The 25851-nt window shown below is 43.9% G+C and overlaps 1 protein-coding gene across 1 annotated transcript; it reads left to right on the forward strand.

Annotated features, from left to right (window-relative positions):
• Window positions 1–799: 799 nt before the first annotated feature.
• On the forward strand, window positions 800–23922 carry LOC106579951 (FAST kinase domain-containing protein 4). Its single transcript, XM_014160396.2, has 11 exons — window positions 800–1124; window positions 1727–2239; window positions 2480–2800; window positions 7672–7846; window positions 12360–12517; window positions 12638–12748; window positions 13122–13266; window positions 13430–13681; window positions 13757–13868; window positions 13944–14058; window positions 23280–23922. Exons 2-11 carry the CDS (start codon window positions 1829–1831, stop codon window positions 23379–23381), a joined length of 1902 nt encoding a protein of 633 aa, XP_014015871.2. The 5' UTR covers window positions 800–1124; window positions 1727–1828; the 3' UTR covers window positions 23382–23922.
• The last annotated feature ends 1929 nt before the right edge of the window (window positions 23923–25851 follow it).

A 25851-nucleotide genomic window follows, 5' to 3' on the forward strand; every position in this document is an offset into this window, starting at 1 on the left:
AATATAAATAGTAAAGTACAGATACCCCAAAAACCTACTTAAGTAGTACTTTAAATTATTTTTTACTTAAGTACGTTTGTGCTGCCATCCTGTTAGAAGGTAACAGATGATTTTATTACAGTGGTTAAGATGGATTTTCATTGTGTTCCATGATGTTTATTGCTCCCTAGTGGAGCTTTCTGGTACATAGAAAGACTGTATGGAAACAGGAAGTAGAGTAGTCGTTCTGCACGCAGAGAACCAGCTAAAAACAACGCTACGGTGCAGGTCTTTCAGTGCAGTTATTTCTTGTCACGCTTCAGCCTCGGAAAATATTTGTTTGTAAGTTCGATTCAAGCATATTGCTAGTGATGATAATCTTGTTATTGATATAATTACTTACTTATCAATGTTAGTTGGTTGTATTTACTCACACGAATTGCATTGCCTTTCATGTATGACGTCAGCTGTATTACTTTGCTCGTGCGTCATGTAAACGAATTGTAAAACATACAATACTATAGTTTTGTTACTGTTTCTAGTGTAATATGCTTTGTTATTGTACAGAGATGGTTGCAAATTATTAGAGTAATGAAAGGAGTTAGCCAATTACCATATGAGTAACAATTAGCTATATGGTTTGGCATCATGTCAGATACATGGTACCTTTGCACGTGCTTTGTATTTATGCAACTTCAACTTGAAATGTAAATATACAGCTGCAGTATGCCGATGTGAATTGAATACTAAAGTATTTTCTTTTCTGTATTTTGCAGTTTCACAACATAAACGTTTTCAATATATTAATTCAGGAAAAGTCAGGCCTTGGGAGTTTTATTGAAGACTTAGTTGTTAGCTATCTGTCTAGTTTTGCATGGGAACGCAATTCAAGGGCAGAATAACTTTTTACACCACTGGGTGTATCTAATTCTATGGGTTCCGCACATAGACATCAAGACCAGGTTCTGCAATACATTTTAAAAAACGACCTAAAGTGCCTTGAAACAAGTGGACCAATCGCAGCTTCGTCCGACAATCATGTGACACTGGTAGCTTTGAGGTCATATTCTTGCGACTATTGCTGACAGCTCCATGTGAATGTCGCCTTCGTCTTCTACCACTTGCTTTCTATCTTATTTATCAAGGTAAGAACAGTCCTTTAAAGAAAGCAATGGCAGCTACATGTATTTATATGTCTACATAAGACCTGTCACATGTGTAGTTGTGAATGCAGAGAATGTTGCCAGTCTGAGTTGCATAATTGTAATAGCTAGAACGGCAGAAACCCTAGTCGGCAAGGTCAGAATACGCTTGATCGCAGCTCAGCTTTTGAGACTGAAGTGTTGCTAGTGACGTTAATTCAGCTCAGTTCACTATGACTAGTTGCCACAACCATGTCTATTCATTGATTTCCTGCAAATGTTTTGTTTGTAGTAGTACAGGCTACACGATTGTTGACACAATGTTATGTTACACAACACACAATCCCTGCGTTACTGTTACTAATTGCTAAAGCGTCTCAAAAGATCGCTAGGCTAAGCTTGTTGACAGCAGTCCATGCCGGCAGACTACGGAGAATAAGAACATATAGTCCTTATCATAAAGTTCCACATGAAGGGGTTGTTTGGGCATAGCAACATGTGATCGTAGGTTCAGGAACCAAAAAAAGAATGAAAACCACTGAGTGATATTCACTCTCCTGAATTAACTCTCTCTTTCACTCTTTCTCTATATTGCTCACTCTCAGGTATTAGCATGGTGACTCTGGCTGCTGTGTTGTGAATACGTGTTTCACTGCTCTCTGGCCTTGTGCAGCTCTCTCTGGTCTCGTGCTGCTCTCTATTCCTCCATGACCAGCCGTCTGCTGGGCCGATGTGCCCGTCTCCTCCCCAGGGCCACCCCCCAGGCCTCAGCTGCCCGCCTGCCTACCGCTGCAGCTGGGCCAGCAGAGCCACTGTGGGCCCAGGCTTGGCGGCAGCCTGTATTAAGGGGGCTATGTGAGGGCAGGAGTTTGGTCAAAGAGGAGTATCTCATCGAGCCCAAACGCACCCAGCTGGATGAGCTCTTAGAGAGGGCCCAATCTCCACAGGATGTCCTGCAGGCGTGGGCGGCACAAGGAGGAAATGCCAATCAGGCGGCTAAGGCTCTGGTTCAGCTTGTCAGATTGGCTGGGAGAGAGAAAGGTGGAGCTAAAATGGACCAATTTGAGCTGCTGAATGATCCCAGACTGCTGGACATAATGGACACTGTTACTGCACAGGTAGGAGAGGGTGTTGTAAGAAGGGTCAGGGGACAGGTAGGATGAGGAAAGGTGAGGGTAGATAAGTGGAGGGTTGAGAGGGGATGAAGATGGGTAAGGAGTGATGAAAGCAAGAGACATGGGGCAGGTTACAGTTAAGGCAGAGGGCGGCTCAAAATATTCACTAAACCTTTCGGTGCTCTCTGAGAGTTTCTTTGAGTGTGTGTAAATTGACCGTGTGTGCATGTATCTCTTCCCCAGGTAGCATCAGTGTGGAATGGTACGCTGGTCTCTCTGCTGCGCTCCCTCTCTGCTCTGGGTGTTCCTCCTACAGCTGCAGTACAACGCTCCATCCAGACAGAGGTGCTGTGGCGTGTACGCAGACTCTCCCACAAACAGTTGGCTTTCCTGGCAGACTGGGGAGCAGGGCAGAAGGGTCAGATGGAGGTGTCGCTGGTGAGTGCAGCGCTGAAACAGCTGGAGCTCCGCTGGACTGAGATCGCTGACGCTAGAACAGTCAGTACCCTAATGGCTAGGGCTGGACACCTCAGTCCTGCACTGATGGACAGACTGGAGGATAAGGTAACAAGCACCTATACTACTACCCCCACACTACACATACTGAGTTATCAAAAATGTATTTGGACAGTGACTAAAAATACATTTAAATTGTTGCTATACTCCAGCATTTTAGATTTGAGACAGAATGTTTCAGATTAGGCGACAGGAAAGAATGTTAGCTTTTATTTTAGGGTATTTTCATGCATATCTGTTTTACTGTTTAGAAATGAAGCACCTTATGTATCTAGTCCCTCCATTTGAAAAACTCATAAGTATTTGGACAAATTGACTTAGTTTATTAAAGTAGTCAACTATAGTACTATTTGTCAACATTCCTTGCACGCAATGATTAGGGATGGGCATTTGACTGTTCGAATACTCTATTTATTTTCTGAGTACTCAAATGAATTTAAAAATGCACTGCTCAAAAAAATAAAGGGAACACTAAAATAACACATCCTAGATCTGAATGAAATAATCTTATTAAATACTTTTATCTTTACATAGTTGAATGTGCTGACAACAAAATCACACAAAAATAATCAATGGAAATCCAATTTATCAACCCATGGAGGTCTGGATTTGGAGTCACACTCAAAATTAAAGTGGAAAACCACACTGCAGGCTGATCCAACTTTGATGTAATGTCCTTAAAACAAGTCAAAATGAGGCTCAGTAGTGTGTGTGGCCTCCACGTGCCTGTTTGACCTCCCTACAACTCCTGGGCATGCTCCCGATGAGGTGGCGGATGGTCTCCTGAGGGATCTCCTCCCAGACCTGGACTAAAGCATCCGCCAACTCCTGGACAGTCTGTGGTGCAACGTGGCGTTGGTGGATGGAGCGAGACATGATGTCCCAGATGTGCTCAATTGGATTCAGGTCTGGGGAACGGGCGGGCCAGTCCATAGCAAAAATGCCTTCCTCTTGCAGGAACTGCTGACACACTCCAGCCACATGAGGTCTAGCATTGTCTTGCATTAGGAGGAACCCAGGGCCAACCGCACCAGCATATGGTCTCACAAGGGGTCTGAGGATCTCATCTCGATACCTAATGGCAGTCAGGCTACCTCTGGCGAGCACATGGAGGGCTGTGCGGCCCCCCAAAGAAATTCAAGTGACCAAAACATCAGCCAGGAAGCATAGGAACTGAGAAGTGGTCTGTGGTTACCACCTGCAGAACCACTCCTTTATTGGGGGTGTCTTGCTAATTGCCTATAATTTCCACCTGTTGTCTATTCCATTTGCACAACAGCATGTGACATTTATTTTCAATCAGTGTTGCTTCCTAAGTGGACAGTTTGATTTCACAGAAGTGTGATTGACTTGGAGTTACATTGTGTTGTTAAAGTGTTCCCTTTTATTTTTTTGAGCAGTATATATATTTTTAGAACACAAGAACCGCACTGGAAAGAAATGTGCGCATTTATCTATAGGCCTATGCCAACAGTGCTCGACAATGCCAAATGTATCATAACCATTAAAGATAACAAATCCTAATTGCTAAATTGCCCCATATACACAGTATTCAGTCAATAAAAAAAGCAAGTGCCATTTAAGATTAATTTATTGAAACCTTAATATCAACTGGTTATATTATATCATGGAACATGATCTTCAAAAAGGCAGTAACCTCAGCAGTGGTGCTTGCTTGTAGAAACATATGGCTGTGCAATGGCATAGGCTTGCTTGTTAATTTAGCAGACAAGATGCCCTTATTTCCAGAGCCCTTATCACAGTCAAGACACCTATATTATAGTAAAAAAACATGATGTAATATAACAATAAAATTGAACAAAGTATTCAGACCCCTTTTTCCACATTTTGTTACCTTACCGCTTTATTCTAAAATGTATTAATAGTTTTTCCCCTCATCAATCTACACACAATAACAAAGCAAAAACAGATTTAGACATTTTTGATAATTTATTTAAAAAAAACTGAAATATCAAATAAAAATGTATTTGTCATATGTGCCGAATACAACGTGTAGACCTTACTGTGAAATGCTTACTTACAAGCCCTTAATATCACATTTACATAGGTATTCAGACCCTTTACTTAGTACTTTGTTGAAGCACCTTTGGCAGCGATTACAGCCTCGATTCTTCTTGAGTCTGACGCTACAAGCTTGGCACATGTGTATTTGGGAAGATTCTCAGATTCTTCTCTGCAGATCCTGTCAAGCTCTGTCAGGTTGGATGGGGAGCATTGCTGCACAGCTATTTTCAGATCTCCAGAGATGTTCGATTGGGTTCAAGTCCGGGTTCTGGCTGGGCCACTCAAGGACATTCAGAGAATTGTCCCGAAGCCACTCTTGCGTTGTCTTGGCTGTGTGCTTAGGGTCGTTGTCCTGATGGAATGTGAACCTTTGCCCCAGTCTGAGGTCCTGAGCACTCAGGAGCAGGTTTTCATTAAGGATCTCTGTACTTTGCGCCGTTCATCTTTGCCTAGATCCTGACTAGTCTGCTTATCCCTGCTGCAGAAAAACATCACCACAGCGTGATGCTGCCACAACCATGCTTCACCAGATGGGATGCTTGGCATTCAGGTCAAAGAGTTCAATCTTGGTTTCATGAGACCAGAGAATCTTGTTTCTCATGGTCTGACAGTCTTTAGGTGCCTTTTGGCAACTCCAAGCGGGCTGTCATGTGCCTTTTACTGAGGAGTGGTTTCTGTCTACCATAAATGCCTGATTGGTGGAGTGCAGCAGAGATGGTTGTCCTTCTGGAAGGTTCTCCCATCTCCACAGAGGAACTCTAGAGCTCTGTCAGAGTGACCATCGGGTTCTTGGTCACCTCCCTGATCAAGGCCCTCATTCTCCCGATTGCTCAGTTTGGCCGGGCAGCCAGCTCTAGGAAGAGTCTTGGTGGTTCCATACTACTTCCATTTCAGAATGATGGAGGCCACTGTGTTCTTGGAGACCTTCAATGCTGCAGATATTTTTTGGTACCCTTCCCCAGATCTGTGCCTCGACACAATCCTGTCTCAGAGCTCTATGGACAATTCCTTAGACCTCATGGCTTGGTTTTTGCTCTTACGTGCACTGTCAACTGTGGGACCTTATATAGACAGGTGTGTGCCTTTCCAAATCATGTCCAATCAATTGAATTTACCACAAGTGGACTCGAATCAAGTTGTAGAAACATCTCAAGGATGCACCTGAGCTCAATTTCTAGTCTTAGCAAAGGGTCTGAATACTTATTTATGTAAAGTATCTTTTTTAAATTTGATACATTTGCAAAAATGCCTATATCGGTTTTCGCTTTGTCATTATGGTGTTGTGCGTGCGTGCGTGCGTACGCGTGCATGCGTGTACGTACATGCATACAGTTGAAGTCAGAAGTTTACATACACTTAGGTTGGAGTCATTAACTCGTTTTTCAACCACTCCACAAATTTCTTGTTATCAACCTGTAGTTTGGCAAGTCAGTTAGGACATCTACTTTGTGCATGACACAAGTCATTTTTCCAACAATTGTTTACAGACAGATTATTTCACTTATAATTCACTATCACAATTCCACTGTATCACAATTCCAGATACAGCTAGAGGTTTAAATACACTAAGTTGACTGTACTTCAAACTTCTTGGAAAATTCCAGAAAATGATGTAATGGCTTTAGAAGCTTCTGATAGGCTAATTGACATCATTTGAGTCAATTGGAGGTGTACTTTTGGATGTATTTGAAGGCCTTCCTTCAAACTCAGTGCCCATTTGACCCATTTGCGACCAAGCTTTAACTTCCTGACTGATGTCTTGAGATGTTGCTTCAATATATCCACATAATTTTCCTTCCTCATGAAGCCATCTATTTTGTGAAGTGCACCAGTCCCTCCTGCAGCAAAGCACCTCCACAACATGATGCTGCCACCCCCATGCTTCACGGTTGGGATGGTGTTCTTCGGCTTGCAAGCATCCCCCTTTTTCCTCCAAACATAACGATGGTCATTATGGCCAAACAGTTCTATTTTTGTTTCATCAGACCAGAAGACATTTCTCCATGTGCAGTTGCAAACCCTAGTCTGGCTTTTTTATGGTGGTTTTGGAGCAGTGGTTTCTTCCTTGCTGAGTGACCTTTCAGGTTATGTCGATATAGGACTCGTTTTATTGTGAATAAAGATACTTCTGTACCTGTTTCCTCCAGCATCTTCACAATGTCCTTTGCTGTTGTTCTGGGATTGATTTGCACTTTTCGCACAAAGTACGTTCATCTCTAGGAGACAGAACGCTTCTCCTTCCTGAGCGGTATGACGGCTGCGTGGTCCCATGGTGTTTATACTTGCATACTATTGTTTGTACAGATGAACGTGGTACATTCAGGCATTTGGAAATTGCTCTCAAGGATGTACCAGACTTGTGGAGGTCTCCAATTTTTTTTCTGAGGTCTTGGCTGATTTTCATTTTCCCATGATGTCAAGCAAATAGGCGCTGAGTTTGAAGGTAGACCTTGAAATACAGGTAAACCTCCATTTGACTCAAATGATGTCAATTAGCCTATCAGAAGCTTCTAAAGCCATGACATAATTTTCTGGAATCTTCCGAGCTGTTTAAAGGCACAGTCAACTTAGTGAATGTAAACTTCTGACCCACTGGAATTGTGATACAGTGAAATAATCTGTGTGTAAACAATTGTTGGAATAATTAAATGTGTCATGCACAAAGTAGATGTCCTCACAGACTGTGCCAAAACTATAGTTTGTTAACGAGAAATTTGTGGAGTGGTTGAAAAACACTTAGGTTGGAGTCAATAAAACTCGTATGTAAACTTCCAACTTCAACTGTACATATATAGCTGAGTGGAACTGTAACTGCCACCATCAACAAATCTATCTCAACCCAACACTCCTTTTCTTTTCTCTCTGTCTCCCCCCTCTCTCTTTTCCCACCCCAGGCGTTGGAGCTAGCTGAAGGGTTTGGGGCGGAGGATATCCGCAGGGTGTCTGTATCTCTGGCGTCTCAGGGACGCCGTTCAGTGCCTCTGCTCAGAGCTCTGTCGTACTACCTCTTACAGAAACCCTCAACAGACCTTACCACACCGGTACTGTTGGACCTCGCCTACGCATATGGTACACACACACACTTGACAAAAATATTTCAGTTGTTGTGTATATTACATTTTGTTTTATTTTGACTTTATTATTTCATCTCCATAGAGGTGCTGCCTATGCTGTCTGCCAAAATCACAAATGTTTAGTTCTTCAAAGTAAATAAGGCATACTGGGTTTTTTTCTCTAGAGAAACTGTGCAATGTGCGCATTGAGCTCAAAGAAAAAAAACTGAACGAAATGGAATTCAAATAATATAATCACTGTAGGTCAATAAGTTGTTTAAAAGCTGAACAATAACCGAAATGTCTGTTATTGCTCAACAGTTATTTATTTATTTATATACACTGCTCAAAAAAATAAAGGGAACACTAAAATAACACATCCTAGATCTGAATGAATGAAATAATCTTATTAAATAATTTTTTCTTTACATAGTTGAATGTGCTGACAACAAAATCACTCAAAAATAATCAATGGACATCCAATTTATCAACCCATGGAGGTCTGGATTTGGAGTCACACTCAAAATTAAAGTGGAAAACCACACTACAGGCTGATCCAACTTTGATGTAATGTCCTTAAAACAAGTCAAAATGAGGCTCAGTAGTGTGTGTGGCCTCCATGTGCCTGTATGACCTCCCTACAACGCCTGGGCATGCTCCTGATGAGGTGGCGGATGGTCTCCTGAGGGATCTCCTCCCAGACCTGGACTAAAGCATCCGCCAACTCCTGGACAGTCTGTGGTGCAACGTGGCGTTGGTGGATGGAGCGAGACATGATGTCCCAGATGTGCTCAATTGGATTCAGGTCTGGGGAACGGGCGGGCCAGTCCATAGCATCAATGCCTTCCTCTTGCAGGAACTGCTGATACACTCCAGCCACATGAGGTCTAGCATTGTCTTGCATTAGGAAGAACCCAGGGCCAACCGCACCAGCATATGGTCTCACAAGGGGTCTGAGGATCTCATCTCGGTACCTAATGACAGTCAGGCTACCTCTGGCGAGCACATGGAGGGCTGTGCGGCCCCCCAAAGAAATGGCACCCCACACCATGACTGACCCACCGCCAAACCGGTCATGCTGGAGGATGTTGCAGGCAGCAGAACGTTCTCCACGGCGTCTCCAGACTGTCACGTCTGTCACGTGCTCAGTATGAACCTGCTTTCATCTGTGAAGAGCACAGGGCGCCAGTGGCGAATTTGCCAATCTTGGTGTTCTCTGGCAAATGCCAAACGTCCTGCACGGTGTTGGGCTGTAAGCACAACCCCCACCTGTGGACGTCGGGCCCTCATACCACCTTCATGGAGTCTGTTTCTGACCGTTTGAGCAGACACATGCACATTTGTGGCCTGCTGGAGGTCATTTTGCAGGGCTCTGGCAGTGCTCCTCCTGCTCCTCCTTGCACAAAGGCAGAGGTAGCGGTCCTGCTGCTGGGTTGTAGCCCTCCAACGGCCTCCTCCACGTCTCCTGATGTACTGGCCTGTCTCCTGGTAGCGCCTCCATGCTCTGGACACTACGCTGACAGACACAGCGTAGTGTGTGTGGGTTGTAGATTCCGTCTCATGCTACCACTAGAGGGAAAGCACCGCCAGCATTCAAAAGTGACCAAAACATCAGCCAGGAAGCATAGGAACTGAGAAGTGGTCTGTGGTTACCACCTGCAGAACCACTCCTTTATTGGGGGTGTCTTGCTAATTGCCTATAATTTCCACCTGTTGTCTATTTCATTTGCACAACAGCATGTGAAATGTATTGTCAATCAGTGTTGCTTCCTAAGTGGACTGTTTGATTTCACAGAAGTGTGATTGACTTGGAGTTACATTGTGTTGTTTAAGTGTTCCCTTTATTTTTTTGAGATATATATATATATATTATATTTATTATAATTTTTTAAATCTGGAGATGTAAAAGGATGTGCCACAGGGTTGAACTGGTACCATTGTTATTCCCCATCTTTGTTAACAATCTACCTAACAACAAACTACCTGCGATCAACTGATATTTCAGCTGTGAATTTTTCTGTATTCCAACAGATTTAAAGGGGCGGTGCAGTAAATGTGATTCCCCCCCACAGTTTTTAAAATGATATTTTCACACTGAGGCCAAAAATAGCACACTGTAATTGTGAAAATTATGATATGCCCTTTTTGTGTAAGAGCTGTTTGAAAAAAATGCCTGTGCCCTCGATTATCAAGGTGCGTGCGCAAAAAAAGGACTCTAAACCTTGCGTGCACCAGTTTTCCCATAAAGGTTGGTATTTATCCATTTTGAACTTGATGGGAAAGTGTGTGCGTCTCCACGCAAATCTAAAACCATGCGTGCACACAACTTCTAGTGGTTCACACATGAGTAGCTCGGCAAACAATTCTGGAAGTACATGCAATTTTCACTTGCTCCACCGCAAATTTCTTCTGATGTGATTTAAGCATTGACATGGACTCCGAACATCCAAATTTGATGGTTCTGTATGAACAATTGTAATTTTAAGAATGAAAAATTAAACACAGAACATAATTTGGGAAAATATAAATCAGAATTTGGGGGAAAAATCTCAGATTTTATCAGGGAAGAGTTGCAGGGGCATAGCGGGATTTCTTATAAGCATCTGGATTAGTGTCCCGCTCCTTGAAAGCGGGATCTCTAGCCTTGAGCGCAGTGCGGATGTTGCCTGTAATCCATGGCTTTTGATTAGGCTCCCTAGTGGCATAGCGGTCTAAGGCGCTGCATCTCAATGTTTGAGGCGTCACTACATACACCGATTCGAACCAGGGTATCACAACCGGCCGTGATTGGGAGTCCCATAGGGTGGCCACAATTGGCACAGCGTCGTCCAGATTTGGCTGTCATTTTAAATAAGAATTTGTTCTTAACTGACTTGCCTAGTTAAATAAATAAATGTACGTCACTGTGGGGATGATGTCGTCAATGCCCTTATTGATGAAGCCGGTGACTGAGGTGGTATACTCCTCAATGGCATTGGATGAATCATGGAACATATTCCAGTCTGTGCAAGCAAAATAGTACTGTAGCATCTGCGTCATCTAACCACTGCCGTATTGAGCAAGTCACTAGTACTTCCTGCTTTAGTTTTTGCTTGTAAGCAGGAATCAGGAGGATAGAATTATGGTCAGATTTGCCAAATGGTTTGCTAGGGAGAGCTTTGTATGCGTCTCTGTGTGTGGAGTAAAGGTGGTCTAGAGATTTTTTTTTGTGTGACATGCTGGTAGAAATTATGTAACAACAGATTTAAGTTTGCCTGCATTAAAGTCCCCAGACACTAGAAGTACCGCTTCGGCATGAGCATTTTCTTGTTTGCTTATGGCCTTATAAAGCTTGTTGAGTGCCAGCATCGGTTTGTGGCGGTGAATAGACAGCTACGACTAATATGGATGAGAACTCTCTTGGTAGATAGTATGGTCTACAGCCTATTATGAGGTACTCTACTTCAGGCAAGCAATACCTTGAGACTTCTTTAATATTAGACATTGCACACCAGCTGTTATTGACAAATAGACACACACACCCGCCCCTCATCTTACCAGACGTAGCTGCTTTGTCCTGCCAATGCACGGAAAACCTAGCCAGCTCTATATTATCCGTGTCATTGTTCAGCCACGACTCGGTGAAACATAAGATATTTAAAAAAAAATAATGTCCCATTAGTAAGTCTCGATCGTAGATCATCCAGTTTGTTTTCCAGTGATTGCACGTTGGCCAATAGAACCAATGGTAGTGGCAGTTTACGAATCCTCACAAGGCACCCCGACCTTCGCCCCCTGTATTTCCATCTTCACACGAATGACAGGGATTTGGGCCTGGTCTCGGGGAAGCAGTATATCCTTCAGGTCGGACTCATTAAAGAAAAAATCTTTGTCCAGTTTGAGGAGAGTAAGCGCTCTTCTGATGTCCAGAAGCTCTTTTTGGTCATAAGAGACGGTAGCAGCAACTTTATGTAAAAAATAAGTTACAAACAATGCAGTAAAACTAACAAAATAGCATAGTTGGTTAGGAGCCCGTAAAACAGCAGCCATCCCCTCTGGCACCATTTATATAAGTGTTCACTTATATATATGTTGCTTGCCTGTGACAGTATTGATAAATACCAATAATTTGAGGTGCACGCAAATCCTAGAATCTCCAAGTACGCCAGAATTGAGTAAGAAATGTACGCACGGTTGATGAATGAGGCCCCTGGAATTTCAGCCTGTTCAGGTGGGATGGAACGTTTTGGCCCACATCATGATCTTAATATAATAGACCAATGACTGTTCATCTGGGTAAGTGGTGGACTAGACCATCCTATCAGCCAATCAGGGCTGTGTATGTAAATATCTTAATTTTTCCTAATGCCCACACAATCAGACATCATTTCAGGGGCCAAAGGAGGTTCAGGGAAATAAATTGTAAAAAATATTTTCTATAATTGAACACAGTGATTTATTAGACATACAGTGATCATTTCAAAATAAAATTACAAAGACTGCATGGGGGCTTTACATTATCTCTCTCTCTCTCTCTCTCTCTCTCTCAGGGAAGTTGAATTTCCACCACTCCCAGGTCTTCCAGCGATTGGCAGCCGAGTTGTTACCCAGAATGCCAGAGATTAGTTCTGCCGATGTTACTCGCTGCGCCAAATCACTAGCCTTCCTCAAGTGGCTCCATCTCCCATTGTTTGAGGCATTCACTGAGGTCCGCGCACACTCAAACACTTCTAAACACGTCTTAAACTGATTGGATCATCCCCTAGCCCTCTTGATTAACTCATCCTCTTATTTTCTTCCTTTGTTTGATAAAAACAAAACTATTCAGCACTACAGTGTGAACAGTCAGAAGTACAGCACACTGCAGCTTTGTAACCTGCTCATGTCACTGGCCAGGCTCAACTTCCAGCCCAGCAAGGGGGAGGAGTTCTACAAGAAGGTAAACAATGAGAGTAGCAATTTGTTTCTTTATTTACCTTATTCTTTTTATTTGTTTTCATTTTATTTAACTAGTCAGTTAAGAACAAATTATTATTTACAATGACTGCCTACCCCGGCCAAACCCGGACGGCGCTGGGCCAATTGTCTACCGCCCTATGGGACTCCCAATCACAGCGGAGGTGATGCAGCCTGGATACTCAAGGATAAATATTGTGTAGAATAGACTGGGTTCTCAGTCATGTAGAGTCATGTCAGTGCTGCACATTACAGTTCTATCAACTTTGGCTGATGAGGGGAAGATGCTTTTGGTTAGAGTATCTTCCCTGAATGTAGTCCGTGTTTGTCAACTATCTCCTCCTGTGTGTATGTAGGTCCACTCTGCCCTGGAGGGTGTTCTCCCGAGCCTGGAGGCGTTCCTGCAGACAGACGTGGTGTGGTCTCTGTGTGTGTTACAGCAGGCCAAGCCCCAGCACATCACAGCCCTCAACCAACACACACATGTTGCCAAACTCTCAGGTAAACACACATTCTAGTACTGGTCCACCCCAGGAGATGGCAGCAGAGGACCGATCCACTGATGTTCATGTGGTCTGTGTTCATAGCCCTGTACTTTCTCAGCTGTACAGACTTGGGTGATTCTGCTGATTTCATGTTGCGTTGCTATATTGCTGTTTTACAGAAGGCAGTCTGTCTCGAGTGGAGAACTATCGCCTGAAGCTCCTCCACATCATTGCTACCCTCCAGTTAGAACACCCAGAGTCTCTGTCCTCCACCCTGCCTACAGAGGCCATGTTGCTTCCCTCCACCCTGGGCCAGGACTCCCCCCTCTCCCCTCTACAGGCTGGGCTGAAGGGGGCCCTGGATAATCTGGTGGGGGGGAAAGCAGAGGCCCTACGTACCGGGGTCAACACTATATACGGCTGGACCATAGGTGAATACACGTGCACACACACACATACACTGTAAGGCTGGAACAACAGGTGACTGACTTGTTGTGTCCTATCAGATGGAGAGCTGGTGGTGGACAGTGAAAATAAGCCAATGGACCTGGTGACCCTGACAGCCCCTCACCTGCCTGGAGGAGGCGGAGCCAAGCCCCTACCTGAGGGGGCATGCAGGTGAGGGAAGAAGGGTCTGTGTGTGTGTGTGTGTCTGTGTGTGTGCATGTGTTCTGACAGTCCTCCTCTTTGCAGGTTAGCGTTCTTGACTTGGGAGTTTCCTAACTATGGCTCCAGGAGTAAAGATCTGCTGGGACGATTCACCATGATGAGACGGCATCTCAAACTGGCTGGCTTTATCCTTGTAGAGGTAAGGAGGGATGACGAGGAGAGAGGGAGTGATGGAGGTGGACTGAAAGAGATGTTCTGGCAGTCATTCTGACAGTCACTGTCTATCGCACACACACAAACCTTAACCACAGCATACACACCACCTCCACCACTCTCCACCCCAGGCCAGGCACTCTTGGGTGTAATCACCAGAACAAGCCTCTTTCCTGTGGGAGATCAGGTAGACCGGGATGGACACAGCATTACACTGCTTGAAGCTCATTGCCTCAAAGTAACACACGCACAGTACAGCAGTCTTCTGAAGTTAAAAGGGAATTGACTTCCATCCACTGTAGATGTCTAGGTGTGGTTCATAGCACATCCCCTTAGCATGTGCCTCAGAGTTGTTACATAGGGAATGGGCTGTGTGAGATATACACGTCTGTCTTTCCACTTCAGCAAATTAACTCATCACCCTGACAAAGTAAAAGGGTTCTTTATCCTTCTCTGATTAACAGACTATGAGAACAACAAGCTCTTTGTGTGGCTAATAGGGTTGTCAGTATAACACAATACTCTTTTCTATGGCAAAAAGAGAACACGAAGCCAACTATACTCTATTGTCCTTATTCAAAACTGCTGTATAAACTGAGTATACAAAACATTAAGAACACCTTCATATTGAGTTGCACTCCCCCCTTTTGCCCTCAAAACAGCCTCAATTCGTCAGGGCATGGACTCCACAAGGTGTCAAAAGTGTTCCACAGGGTTGCTGGCCAAGGTTGACTCCAATGCTTCCCACAGTTGTGTCAACTTGGCTGGATGTCCTTTGGGTGGTGGACCATTCTTGATACACACAGGAAACTGTTGAGTGTGAAAAACCCAGCAGCGTTGCAGTTCTTGACACACAAATCGGTGCACCTGGCACCTACTACCATAACCCATTCAAAGGCATCGAAATGTTTTCTCTAGCCCATTTACCCTTTGAATGGCACACGTACAGGGCATTCGGAAAGTATTCAGACCCCTTGACTTTCCCCATATTTTGTTATGTTACAGCCTTATTCTAAAATGGATTAAAATGTTTTTACCTCATCAATCTACACACAATACCCCATAATGACAAAGCAAAAACAGGTTTTTAGAAATTGTTGCTAATTTATTAAAAATAAACTGAAATATCACATTCACATAAGTATTTAGACCCTGTACTCGGTACTTTAAAGTACCTTTTGGTAGCGATTACAGCCTCGAGTCTTGGGTATGACGCTACAAGTTTTTCACACCTGTATTTGGGGAGTTTCTCAGATTCTTCTCTGCAGATTCTCTCAAGCTCTGTCAGGTTGGATGGGGAACGTCGCTGCACAGCTATTTTCAGGTGTCTCCAGAGATATTAGCTCGGGTTCAAGTCCAGGCTATGGCTGGGCCACACAAGGACATTCAGAGACTTGTCCCGAAACCACTCCTGCGTTGTCTTGGCTGTGTACTTAGGGTCATTGTCCGGTTGGAAGATGAACCTTCTCCCAAGTCTGAGGTCCTGAGTGCTCTGGAGCAGGTTTTTATCATGGATCTCTCTGTACTTTGCGTTCAACTTTCCTGGAATCCTGACTAGTCTCCCAGTCCCTGCCGCTGAAAAACATCCCCACAGCATGATGCTGCCACCACCATGCTTCACCGTAGGGATGGTGCTAGGTTTCCTCCAGACGTGACACTTGGCATTCAGGCCAAAGAGTTCCATCTTGGTTTCATCAGACCAGCGAATCATGTTTCTCATGGTCTGATGGTCCGTTAGGTGCCTTTTGGCAAACTCCAAGCGTGCTGTCATGTCCATTTTACTGAGGAGTGGCTTCCGTCTGGCCACTCTACCATAAAGGCCTGATTGGTGGAGTGCTGCAGAGATGGTTGTCCTTCTGGAAGGTTCTCCCATCTCCACAGAGGAACTCTGGAGCTCTGTCAGAGTAACCATCTGGTTCTTGGTTGTCCTTCTGGAAGGTGATCCCATCTCCACAGAGGAACTCTGGAGCTCTGTCAGAGTAACCATCTGGTTCTTGGTCACCTGCCTGAACAAGGCCTTTCTCCCCCAATTGCTCAGTTTGGCCGGGTGGCCAGCTCTAGGAAGAGTCTTGGTGGTTCCAAACTTCTTCCATTCAAGAATGATGGAAGCCACTGTGTACTTGTGACCTTCAATGCTACAGATATTTTTTTGGTACCCTTCCCCAGATCTGTACCTCGACACAACCCTGTCTCGAAGCTCTACGGACAAGACTAATTTCTATCAGCATGTTAAATGTGCAACAAGAGGGAACAAAAATTGTGACCACCTTTACTTCACACACAGAGACGTGTACAAAGCTCTCCCTCGCCCTCCATTTGGCAAAACTGACCATAACTCTATCTTCCTGCTTACAAGCAAAAATTAAAGCAGGAAGCACCAGTGACTCGGTCTATTAAAAAAAAAAAAAAAGTGGTCAGATGAAGCAGATGCTAAACTACAGGACTGTATTGCTAGCACAGACTGGGATATGTTCTGGGATTCTTTCGATGGCACTGAGGAGTACATCACATCAGTCACTGGCTTTATCAATAAGTGCATCGAGGACGTCATCACCACAGTGACTGTACGTACATACCCCAACCTGAAGCCATGGAGTAACATTCGCACTGAGCTAAAGGGTAGAGCTGCCGCTTTCAAGGAGCGGGAAGCTTATAATAAATCCCGCTATGCCCTCTGATGAACCATCAAACAGGCAAAGCGTCAATACGGGACTAAGATTGAATTGTACTACACCGGCTCCGACGCTTGTCGGATGTGGCAGGGCTTGCAAACTATTACAGACTACGAAGGGAAGCACAGCCGAGAGCTGCCCAGTGACACGAGCCTACCAGACGAGCTAAATTACTTTTATGCTTGCTTCGAGGCAAGTAACACTGAAACATGCATGAGAGCATCAGCTGTTCCGGACGACTGTGTGATCACATTCTCTGCAGGAGATGTGAGTAAGACCTTTTAAACAGGTCAACATTCACAAGGCCGCTGGACCAGACGGATTACCAGGACGTGTACTCCGAGCATGAGCTGACCAACTGGGAAGTGTCTTCACTGACATTTTCAACCTCTCCCTGTCTGTAATACCAACATGTTTCAAGCAGACCACCATTGTCCCTGTGCCCAAGAACACTAAGGTAACCTGCCTAAATGACCACCGACCCGTAGCACTCACGTCTGTAGCTATGAAGTGCTTTGAAAAGCTGGTCATGGCTCACAACACCATTATCCCAGAAACCCTAGATCCACTCCAATTTGTATACCGCAACAACAGATCCACAGATGATGCAATCTCTATTGCACTCCAAACTGCCCTCTCCCACCTGGACAAAAGGAACACCTATGTGAGAATGCTATTCATTGACTACAGCTCAGCGTTCAACACCGTAGTGCCCTCAAAGCTCATCACTAAGTTAAGGACTCTGGGACTAAACACCTCCCTCTGCAACTGGATCCTGGACTTCCTGACGGGCCGCCCCCAGGTGGTAAGGGTAGGTACACGTCCACCATGCTCATCCTCAACACGGGGGCCCCTCAGGGGTGCGTGCTCAGTCCCCTTCTGTACTCCCTGTTCACTCATGACTGCACGGCCAGGCACGACTCCAACACCATCATTAAGTTTGCTGACAACACAACAGTGGTAGGCCTGATTACCGACAATGATGAGACAGCCTATACGGATGAGGTCAGAGACCTGACCGTGTGGTGCAAGGACAACAACCTCTCCCTCAACGTGTCAAGACAAAGGAGATGATTGTGGACTACAGGAAAAGGAGGACCGAGCACGTCCCCATTCTCATCGACGGGGCTGCAGTGGAGCAGGTTGAGAGCTTCCAAGTTCCCTGGCGTCCACATCACCAACAAACTAATATGGTCCAAGCACACCAAGACAGTCGTGAAGAGGGCAAAACCTATTACCCCTCAGGAGACTGAAAAGATTTGGCATGGGTCCTCAGATCCTGAAAAGGTTTTACAGCTGCACCATCGAGAGCATCCTGACTGGTTGCATCACTGCCTGGTATGGCAACTGCTCGGCCTCCGACCACAAGGCACTACAGTGGATAGTGCGTACGGCCCAGTACATCACCGGGCCCAATCTTCCTGCCATCCAGGACCTCTATACCAAGCGGTGTAGAAGGCCCTAAAAATTGTCAGACTCCAGTCACCCGAGTCATAGACTGATCTCTCTGCTTCCGCACGGCAAGCGGTACTGGAGTGCCAAGTCTAGGTCCAAGTACGTTTTCTATTGTGTTATTGACTGTACGTTTGTTTATCCCATGTGTAACTCTGTTTTTGTCGCACTGCTTTGCTTTATCTTGGTCAGGTCGCAGTTGTAAATGAGAACTTGTTCTCAACTGGTCAACCTGGTTAAATAAAGATTAAATAATAAAAAGAGCTGGGCGATATGCATAAAATATCATATGGTATTTTTCAAATGTATGATGCTATTTGACGGTATTTTATGTTTTTGATTAATATCAATTCTACATTTGCTTTATGAGTAGTGCGTGACCCTAGGGTGGCAACGCATATAAACGTCACTTTTTCAGGACCCTGTCTTTCAAAGATAATTCGTAAAAATCCAAATAACTTCACAGATCTTCATTGGAAAGGGTTTAAACAGTTTCCCATTCAATGAACCATAAACAATTAATGAACATGCACCTGTGGAACAGTCGTTAGGGTAGGGGGCAGTATTTTCACGGCCGGATGAAAAACGTACCCAAATTAAACGGCCTACTACTCGGGCCCAGGAACTGTAATATGCAAATTATTAATAGATTTGGATAGAAATCACTGAAGTTTCTAAAACTGTTTGAATGATGTCTGTGAGTATAACATAACTCATATGGCAGACAAAATCCTGAGAAAAATCTAAGCAGGAAGTGAGAATTCTGGTGCTTGTAGTCCTTTCAAGTCATTGCCAATCGTAGACACTTCCTAAGGCTTCCACTAGATGTCAACAGTCTTTAGAAAGTTGTTTGAAGCGTCTACGATGAACAGAGACCGAATGAGAAGCCTGGGAAGTTTGTCACCCAGAGAATGACATCTCCCGTTCCAAAAACTTTTTCAAGACACAGGAACCGTCCGGTTGAAATATTACTTAATCTTCACGTTCTGAAGGCCCTAAAGATTGATGTTTTACAACGTTTGACATGTTTGAACGAACGTAAATACAATTTTTTTTAAACTTTTTGTCGCAACATTGCCCTCGCGCTTTCTACATTTGAAGTAGCTTACTGAACGCGAGAACAACAAGGAGTTATTTGGACATAAATTATGGACTTTATCGAACAAAACAACATTTGTTGTGGACCTGGGATTCCTGGAAGTGCCTTCAGATGAAGATCATCAAAGGTAAGGGAATATTTCTAATGCAAATTATGATTTTAGATGACTCCAAGATGGCGACTATCTGTATAGCCTAGTGTATTTTTCTGAGCTCAGTACTAAAAGCTTCCTCGTGAAGCTTTTTTGAAATCTTTCATAGCGTTTGCATAAAGGAGATGTTCATCTATAATTCTTTGAATGACAGTTTTAATTTGTATCAACGTTTATGACAAGTATTTTTGTAAATTGTGGCGCTGATTCACCGGCAGTATTTGAGGGAAAATATTTTACACCATTTTATAGATGGACCTCTCCTGAATCGAACCACGTTGTCCGATTTCAAAAAGGCTTTACAGCAAAAGCAAAACATTAGATTATGTTAGGAGAGTACCCTGGCAAAAAAAATCACACTGCCATTTTCAAAGCAACTAGCATTCAGCACTAACCTTTGACAATCTTCATCAGATGACACTCATAGGACATCATGTTACACAATACATGCATTTTTTGTTCGGTAAAGTTCATATTTATATATAAAAACAGCATTTTACATCGGCGCGTGACGTTCAGAAAATATTTTCCCTCAAATGCTTCCGGTGATCAGCGCTAAGGAATGAGCGTTACACCGAGGCCTGTACTCTGGAGCGGGATCGATTTGGAGGTGGAGGGTCCATCATGGTCTGGGGCGGTGTGTCACAGCATCATCGGACTGAGCTTGTTGTCATTGCAGGCAATCTCAAAGCTGTGCGTTACAGGGAAGACGTTCTCCTCCCTCATGTGGGTGGTACCCTTCCTGCAAGCTCATCCTGACATGACCCTCCAGCATGACAATGCCACCAGCCATACTGCTCGTTCTGTGCGTGATTTCCTGCAAGACAGGAATGTCAGTGTTCTGCCATGGCCAGCGAAGAGCCCTGATCTCAATCCCATTGTGCACGTCTGGGACCTGTTGGATTGGAGGGTGAGGGCAAGGGCCATTCCCCCCCCAGAAATGTCCGGAAACTTGCAGGTGCCTTGATGGAAGAGTGGGGTAGCATCTCACAGCAAGAACTGGCAAATCGAGTGCAGTTTGAGGAGGAGATGCCCTGCAGTACTTAATGCAGCTGGTGGCCACACCAGATACTGACTTTGATTTTCACCCCCCCCTTTGTTCAGGGACACATTATCCACATGTCTGTGGAACTTGTTCAGTTTATGTCTCAGTTGTTGAATCTTGTTATGTTCATACAAATATTTACACATGTTAAGTTTGCTGAACATAAACACAGTTGACAGTGAGAGGACTTTTCTTTTTTTGCAGAGTTTATACTCAGTTATTTCAATGGGTCTTTCTCCATTCAGTTTTACACTGTTCAATTCAACTTCAACTTAATATAATTTCCTGCGTTTCCATCAATTTCTGCATTTTCTGCACTCATTTGAGATAATTTCCACACTGCCACGATATGGGAAAAAAGCTGGGCCTTATTTTTAACCAAATGTTGCAATTGTGATCTAGATCAAAACACTGTGAACTTTTGGAATCATGGAAATATGTTTATTCTAATTCTATAGTTAGAATATAAATAATAGCGGGCACTGAATACATTGTTTGACATGACGAGTGAAAATGCCATTAGCGAGTTGTTGTGATTGGGTAGGAACCAAAGTGATGTTCATTGTTTCCTAGGGGACCCTGTAATCTTTGGCTACATTAAATCTTTATTCATGTAGCCAACATATTCATGCTTCGCCTATTCCTCTTTGATATAGAAGGTACTTTTGAAGAAACAACATGCTGATTTAGGCCTCCACCAGCACTGGTATCAGGCTGTATTAGCTAGCTACGTTTGCCCGACTCAGTACTTTTATTGGCTAGTTAGCTAGCATTAGTGGCTAACACGATTTAGCATAACTTGCTAAGAAAATACAAACTAGCTGTTTGCAGATGTAAGAAACACACTAATATTGTAATTATAGTACGCTTGTGGATTTATATTAAGATCAAAGTGGAAACAACATAGTTGTCATAAACATTGTAAGTAAGCATTTCACTGTAAGGTCTACACCTGTTGTATTCAGTGCATGTGACAAATAAAATTGGATTTGAATTCCTTCGACCTCATGGCTTGGTTTTTGCTCTGACATGCACTGTGAACTGTGGGACCTTATGTAGACAGGTGTGTGCCTTTCCAAATCATGTCCAATCAATTAAATTTACCACAGGTGGACTCCATTCAAGTTGTAGAAACATCTCAAGAATGCACCTGAGCTCAATTTCGAGTCTCATAGCAAGGGGTCTGAATTTTTTACATTTTATTTTATTTAACTAGGCAAGTCAGTTAAGAACAAATTCTTATTTTCAATGACGGCCTAGGAACAGTGGGTTAACTGCCTTGTTCAGGGGCAGAACGACAGATTTTTACCTTGTCAGCTCAGGGATTCGATCTTGCAACCTTTCGGTTACTAGGCCAATGCTCTAACCACTAGGCTGTATGCAAATAAGGTATCTTTGTTTTTTTTATTTGTAATGCATGTCTAAAGCTGTTTTCCCTTTGTCATGATGGTGTATAGATTGGTGAGGAATAAAATGATTTAATCAATTTTAGAATAAGACTGTAACGTGACAAAATGTGGAAAAAGTCAAGGGGTCTGAATACTTTCCGAATGCGCTGTACACAATCCATGTCTCAAGGCTTAAAATCCTTTTTTTAACCTGTCTCCTCCCCTTTCATCTACACTGATTGAAGTGGATTTAACAAGTGACATCAATAAGGGATCACAGCTTTCATCTGGTCAGTCTGTCATGGCAAGAGCAGGTGTTCTTAATTTTTTGTACACTTGTATTAAATAGTGTGATATAACTTGGAAAATTCAATAATTGGACTCTGGGTGACAACATAATGTTTGTTAACAACATTTGGACAGTTTTGTTTTTCCTCAAGAAATTACCTCTACCTTTTAGTTTCCTTGCCACAGTAGTTATAGTGATACTGGTATCGTGACAACCCTAGTGGCTAATGCTGGCTAGCGGTGTACCGTATGATGCTATAGTTGGCTAGCTAATGCTATAAAAAGCAATCTAATGCTGATTTAATGCTGCATCATGCAGGGCCTGGCTGGTCTGTCTCCCTGAAGGATGCCAGTTATAAAAAGGCCTGAGAGTCAGTCAGGAGCCAGGAGAATAGCAGCAGCTCTGTTTCATCTAGGCCAAGCTCCTTAGCCAATCCCAGCTGTCTCTCTCATCTAGGACAATCGCGTGAGCCAATCTTACCTTTCTCTCTCATCTAGGCCAATTGCGTTAGCCTGAGAGCTCTCAGGTCTGCAGTGGTGCATGCTGGGTAAACTAGGCCACTGAACTTACCTGAGACAGACTTTCAGACAGGCATTTTATCAATTCGATTTGTCCTCTCTCCTCTGTCCTCTTTTGCCGCCTTCTGAAAAAGGTCAAAGTTAATCGAGGAGAGTCTGCAAGATAAATGTCTAAAGTGATCAAAACAAATGAGGTAGTTCTGACTTTTTATAAATAAAATAATAAGTAGCATATCGTTTTCAAACGTGCGTGTTTTTCTCCACTGACAAAAAATAAGCTGATTCAAAGGGTTTTTGGCAGATTTAACTTTTCTGTGGTAGGATACACATGAGAATCCTCAATGAAAGGGGGCTATCGAGGAGGGGAGGACACTCTTCCTACTAACGAATTGACACATCTCGACAACTTATCAGTTTCCGGGTCATAGAGGAGAGAAGACGGAGGATGGACTTTTACCCAAACGAGAGAACCACCTAGATTGTCTTCAAACCTGATTTGCATAAAAATGCTACTGGGTGTATCTATAATACTACAAGGTAAAGAGTATTATTGATAGACAAACCCTGAATCTGTACTTTCTGTCCCTCCCTAGGTGCCATACTATGAGTGGCTGGAGCTGAAGTCTGATTGGCAGAAAGTGGCATATGTGAAGGATAAGATGGGGAAGGCCATTGCTGAGGAAATGGCGAAGTGAACTAGGCCAAACAGCAGAAGTTTAGAACTGAACCAGACTCAACTGGACTGGAAAGAGGAGAGCCAGGATGTCACAGACAGCTCACCAGAACCAATCTGGTCTCAAACAACTCTGAACAACAACCACACAAACACACACACACACACACACACACACACACTAATCAACCCACTTTAAAACAAGCTGCTTGGTGGAAAATGTCTTTGTCGTTTTATCTTTGGTTGCCTTGCCGATGCGTGGGGCTTTCCATGTTACCATGGAGACGGCCCCTGAGAGTTCTGTATGCTGAAGAGAGCAAACAGAGAGGGAGAAAGAGAGAGTGGGCTCTACAGCAGAAAGCAAGGGAAGAAAGACCTCTTGCTAAGGAGATGTGTCCCTAAGTGACACTCAGTCAAAGAGAATGGAGAGCAGCATCATATAATCAACGCCCCAATCAATGTTAAAAGCTGTGTATCACCTGTGAATAAATTGGTCTAATTATATTATCAATATGAGCTTTGTTGAGTGATGTTATGATTGAATAAATTATTTTATGCTTTAATTTCGCTATACGTGTTCCACACACTGTCGTCCATGTTGGCACAAATGTTCCATGACTAACATTGGTTGTGTTTGAGAGCATCAAATCTGTGATCCATTGTGGGTAAATTGTGACTGACTGATCTACAAATAATAAGTATTTATTCATGATGCAAGGTGATTTGTAGATCAGTCAATCAAATTTATTTATATAGCCCTTTTTACATAAGCCGATATCACAAAGTGCTGTACAGAAACCCAGCCTAAAACCCCAAACAGCAAGCAATGCAGAGGCACGGTGGCTAGGAAAAACTCCCTAGAAAGGCCAGAACCTAGGAAGAAACCTAGAGAGGAACCAGGCTCTGAGGGGGGGGGCAGTCCTCTTCTGGCTGTGCCGGGAGGAGATTATAACAGAACATGATCAAGATGTTCAAACCTTCATAGGTGACCTGCAGGGTCAGATAATAATAATCACAGTGGTTAGAGAGGGTGCAACAGGTCAGCACCTCAGGAGTAAATGTCAGTTGGCTTTTCATAGCCGATCATTCAGAGTTAGAGACGAGGTACGGTAGAGAGAGGGTCCAGAACAGCAGGTCCGGGACAAGGTAGCATGTCCAGTGAACAGGTCAGGGTTCCATAGCCGCAGGTAGAACAGTTGAAACAGGAGCAGCAGCATGACCAGGTGGACTGGGGACAGCAAGGAGTCATCAGGCTAGGTAGTCCTGAGGCATGGTCCTAGGGCTCAGGTCCTCAGAGAGGAGAAAGAGAGAGAGAATTAAAGGGAGCATACTTAAATTCACACAGGACACCGAATGAGACAGGAGAAATACTCCAGATATAACAGACTGACCCTAGCCCCCTGACGCAGCATAAATACTGGAGGCTGAGACAGGAGGGGTCGGGAGACACTGTGGCCCCGTCCGACGATACCCCCAGACAGGGCCAAACAGGTAGGATATAACCCCACCCACTTTGCCAAAGCACAGCCCCACACCACTAGAGGGATATCTTCAACCAACTACTACCCTGAAACAAGGCCGAGTATAGCCCACAAAGATCTCCCCCATGGCATGAACCCGAGGAGGGCATCAACCCGGACAGGAAGATCACGTCAGTGACTCAAGTGACGCACCCCTCCTAGGGACGGCATGGAAGAGCACCTGTAAGCCAGTGACTCAGCCCCCGTAATAGGGTTAGAGGCAGAGAATCCCAGTGGAAAGAGGGGAACTGGCCAGGCAGAGACAGCATGGGTGGTTCGTCGCTCCAGGGCCTTTACGTTCACCTTCACACCCCTGGGTCAGACTACACTCAATCATAGGACCTACTGAAAATATGAGTCTTCAATAAAGACTTAAAGGTCGAGACCGAGTCTGCGTCTCTCAAATGGATAGGCAGATCATTCCATAAAAATGGAGCTCTATAGAAGAAAGCCCTGCCTCCAGCTTTTTGCTTAGAAATTCAGTGTAGAGAGGATTGCACTGGAGTAATATGATAACATTTTTGGGTTCTAGTCAAGATTCTAGCAGCCGTGTTTAGCACTAACTGAAGTTTATTTCGTACTTTATCCGGGTAGCCGGAAAGTAGAGCATTGAAGTAGTCTAATCTAGAAGTGACAAAAGCATGGAGTAATTTTCCTGCATCATTTTTGGACAGAAAGTTTCTGATTTTTGCAATGTTATGAAGATGGAAAAAAGCTGTCCTTGAAATATTCTTGATATGTTCGTCAAAATAGAGATCATGGGCCAGAGTAAAGCCGAGGTCCTTCCCAGTTTTATTTGAGATGACTGTTCAACCATCAAGATTAATTGTCAGATCCAACAGAAGATCTCTTTGTTTCTTGAGACCTAGAACTAGCATCTCTGTTTTGTCCGAGTTTTAAAGTAAAACATTTGCCGCCATCCACTTCCTTGTCTGAAAAACAGGCTTCCAGGGAGGGCAATTTTGGGGCTTC

Source organism: Salmo salar, chromosome ssa02 (assembly GCF_905237065.1).
Source record: "Salmo salar chromosome ssa02, Ssal_v3.1, whole genome shotgun sequence".
Classification (NCBI taxonomy): domain Eukaryota; kingdom Metazoa; phylum Chordata; class Actinopteri; order Salmoniformes; family Salmonidae; genus Salmo; species Salmo salar.

What these genes read in the sequence shown, in the direction of transcription:
- LOC106579951 (XM_014160396.2), top strand. Translation starts at nt 1,829, where the DNA reads ATGACCAGCCGTCTGCTGGGCCGATGTGCCCGTCTCCTCCCCAGGGCC. An exon ending in TGTTTGAGGCATTCACTGAG is followed by an intron (nt 12,518 to 12,637) that starts GTCCGCGCACAC and finishes AAAACTATTCAG; the next exon opens with CACTACAGTGTGAACAGTCA. An exon ending in GGGAGGAGTTCTACAAGAAG is followed by an intron (nt 12,749 to 13,121) that starts GTAAACAATGAG and finishes GTGTGTATGTAG; the next exon opens with GTCCACTCTGCCCTGGAGGG.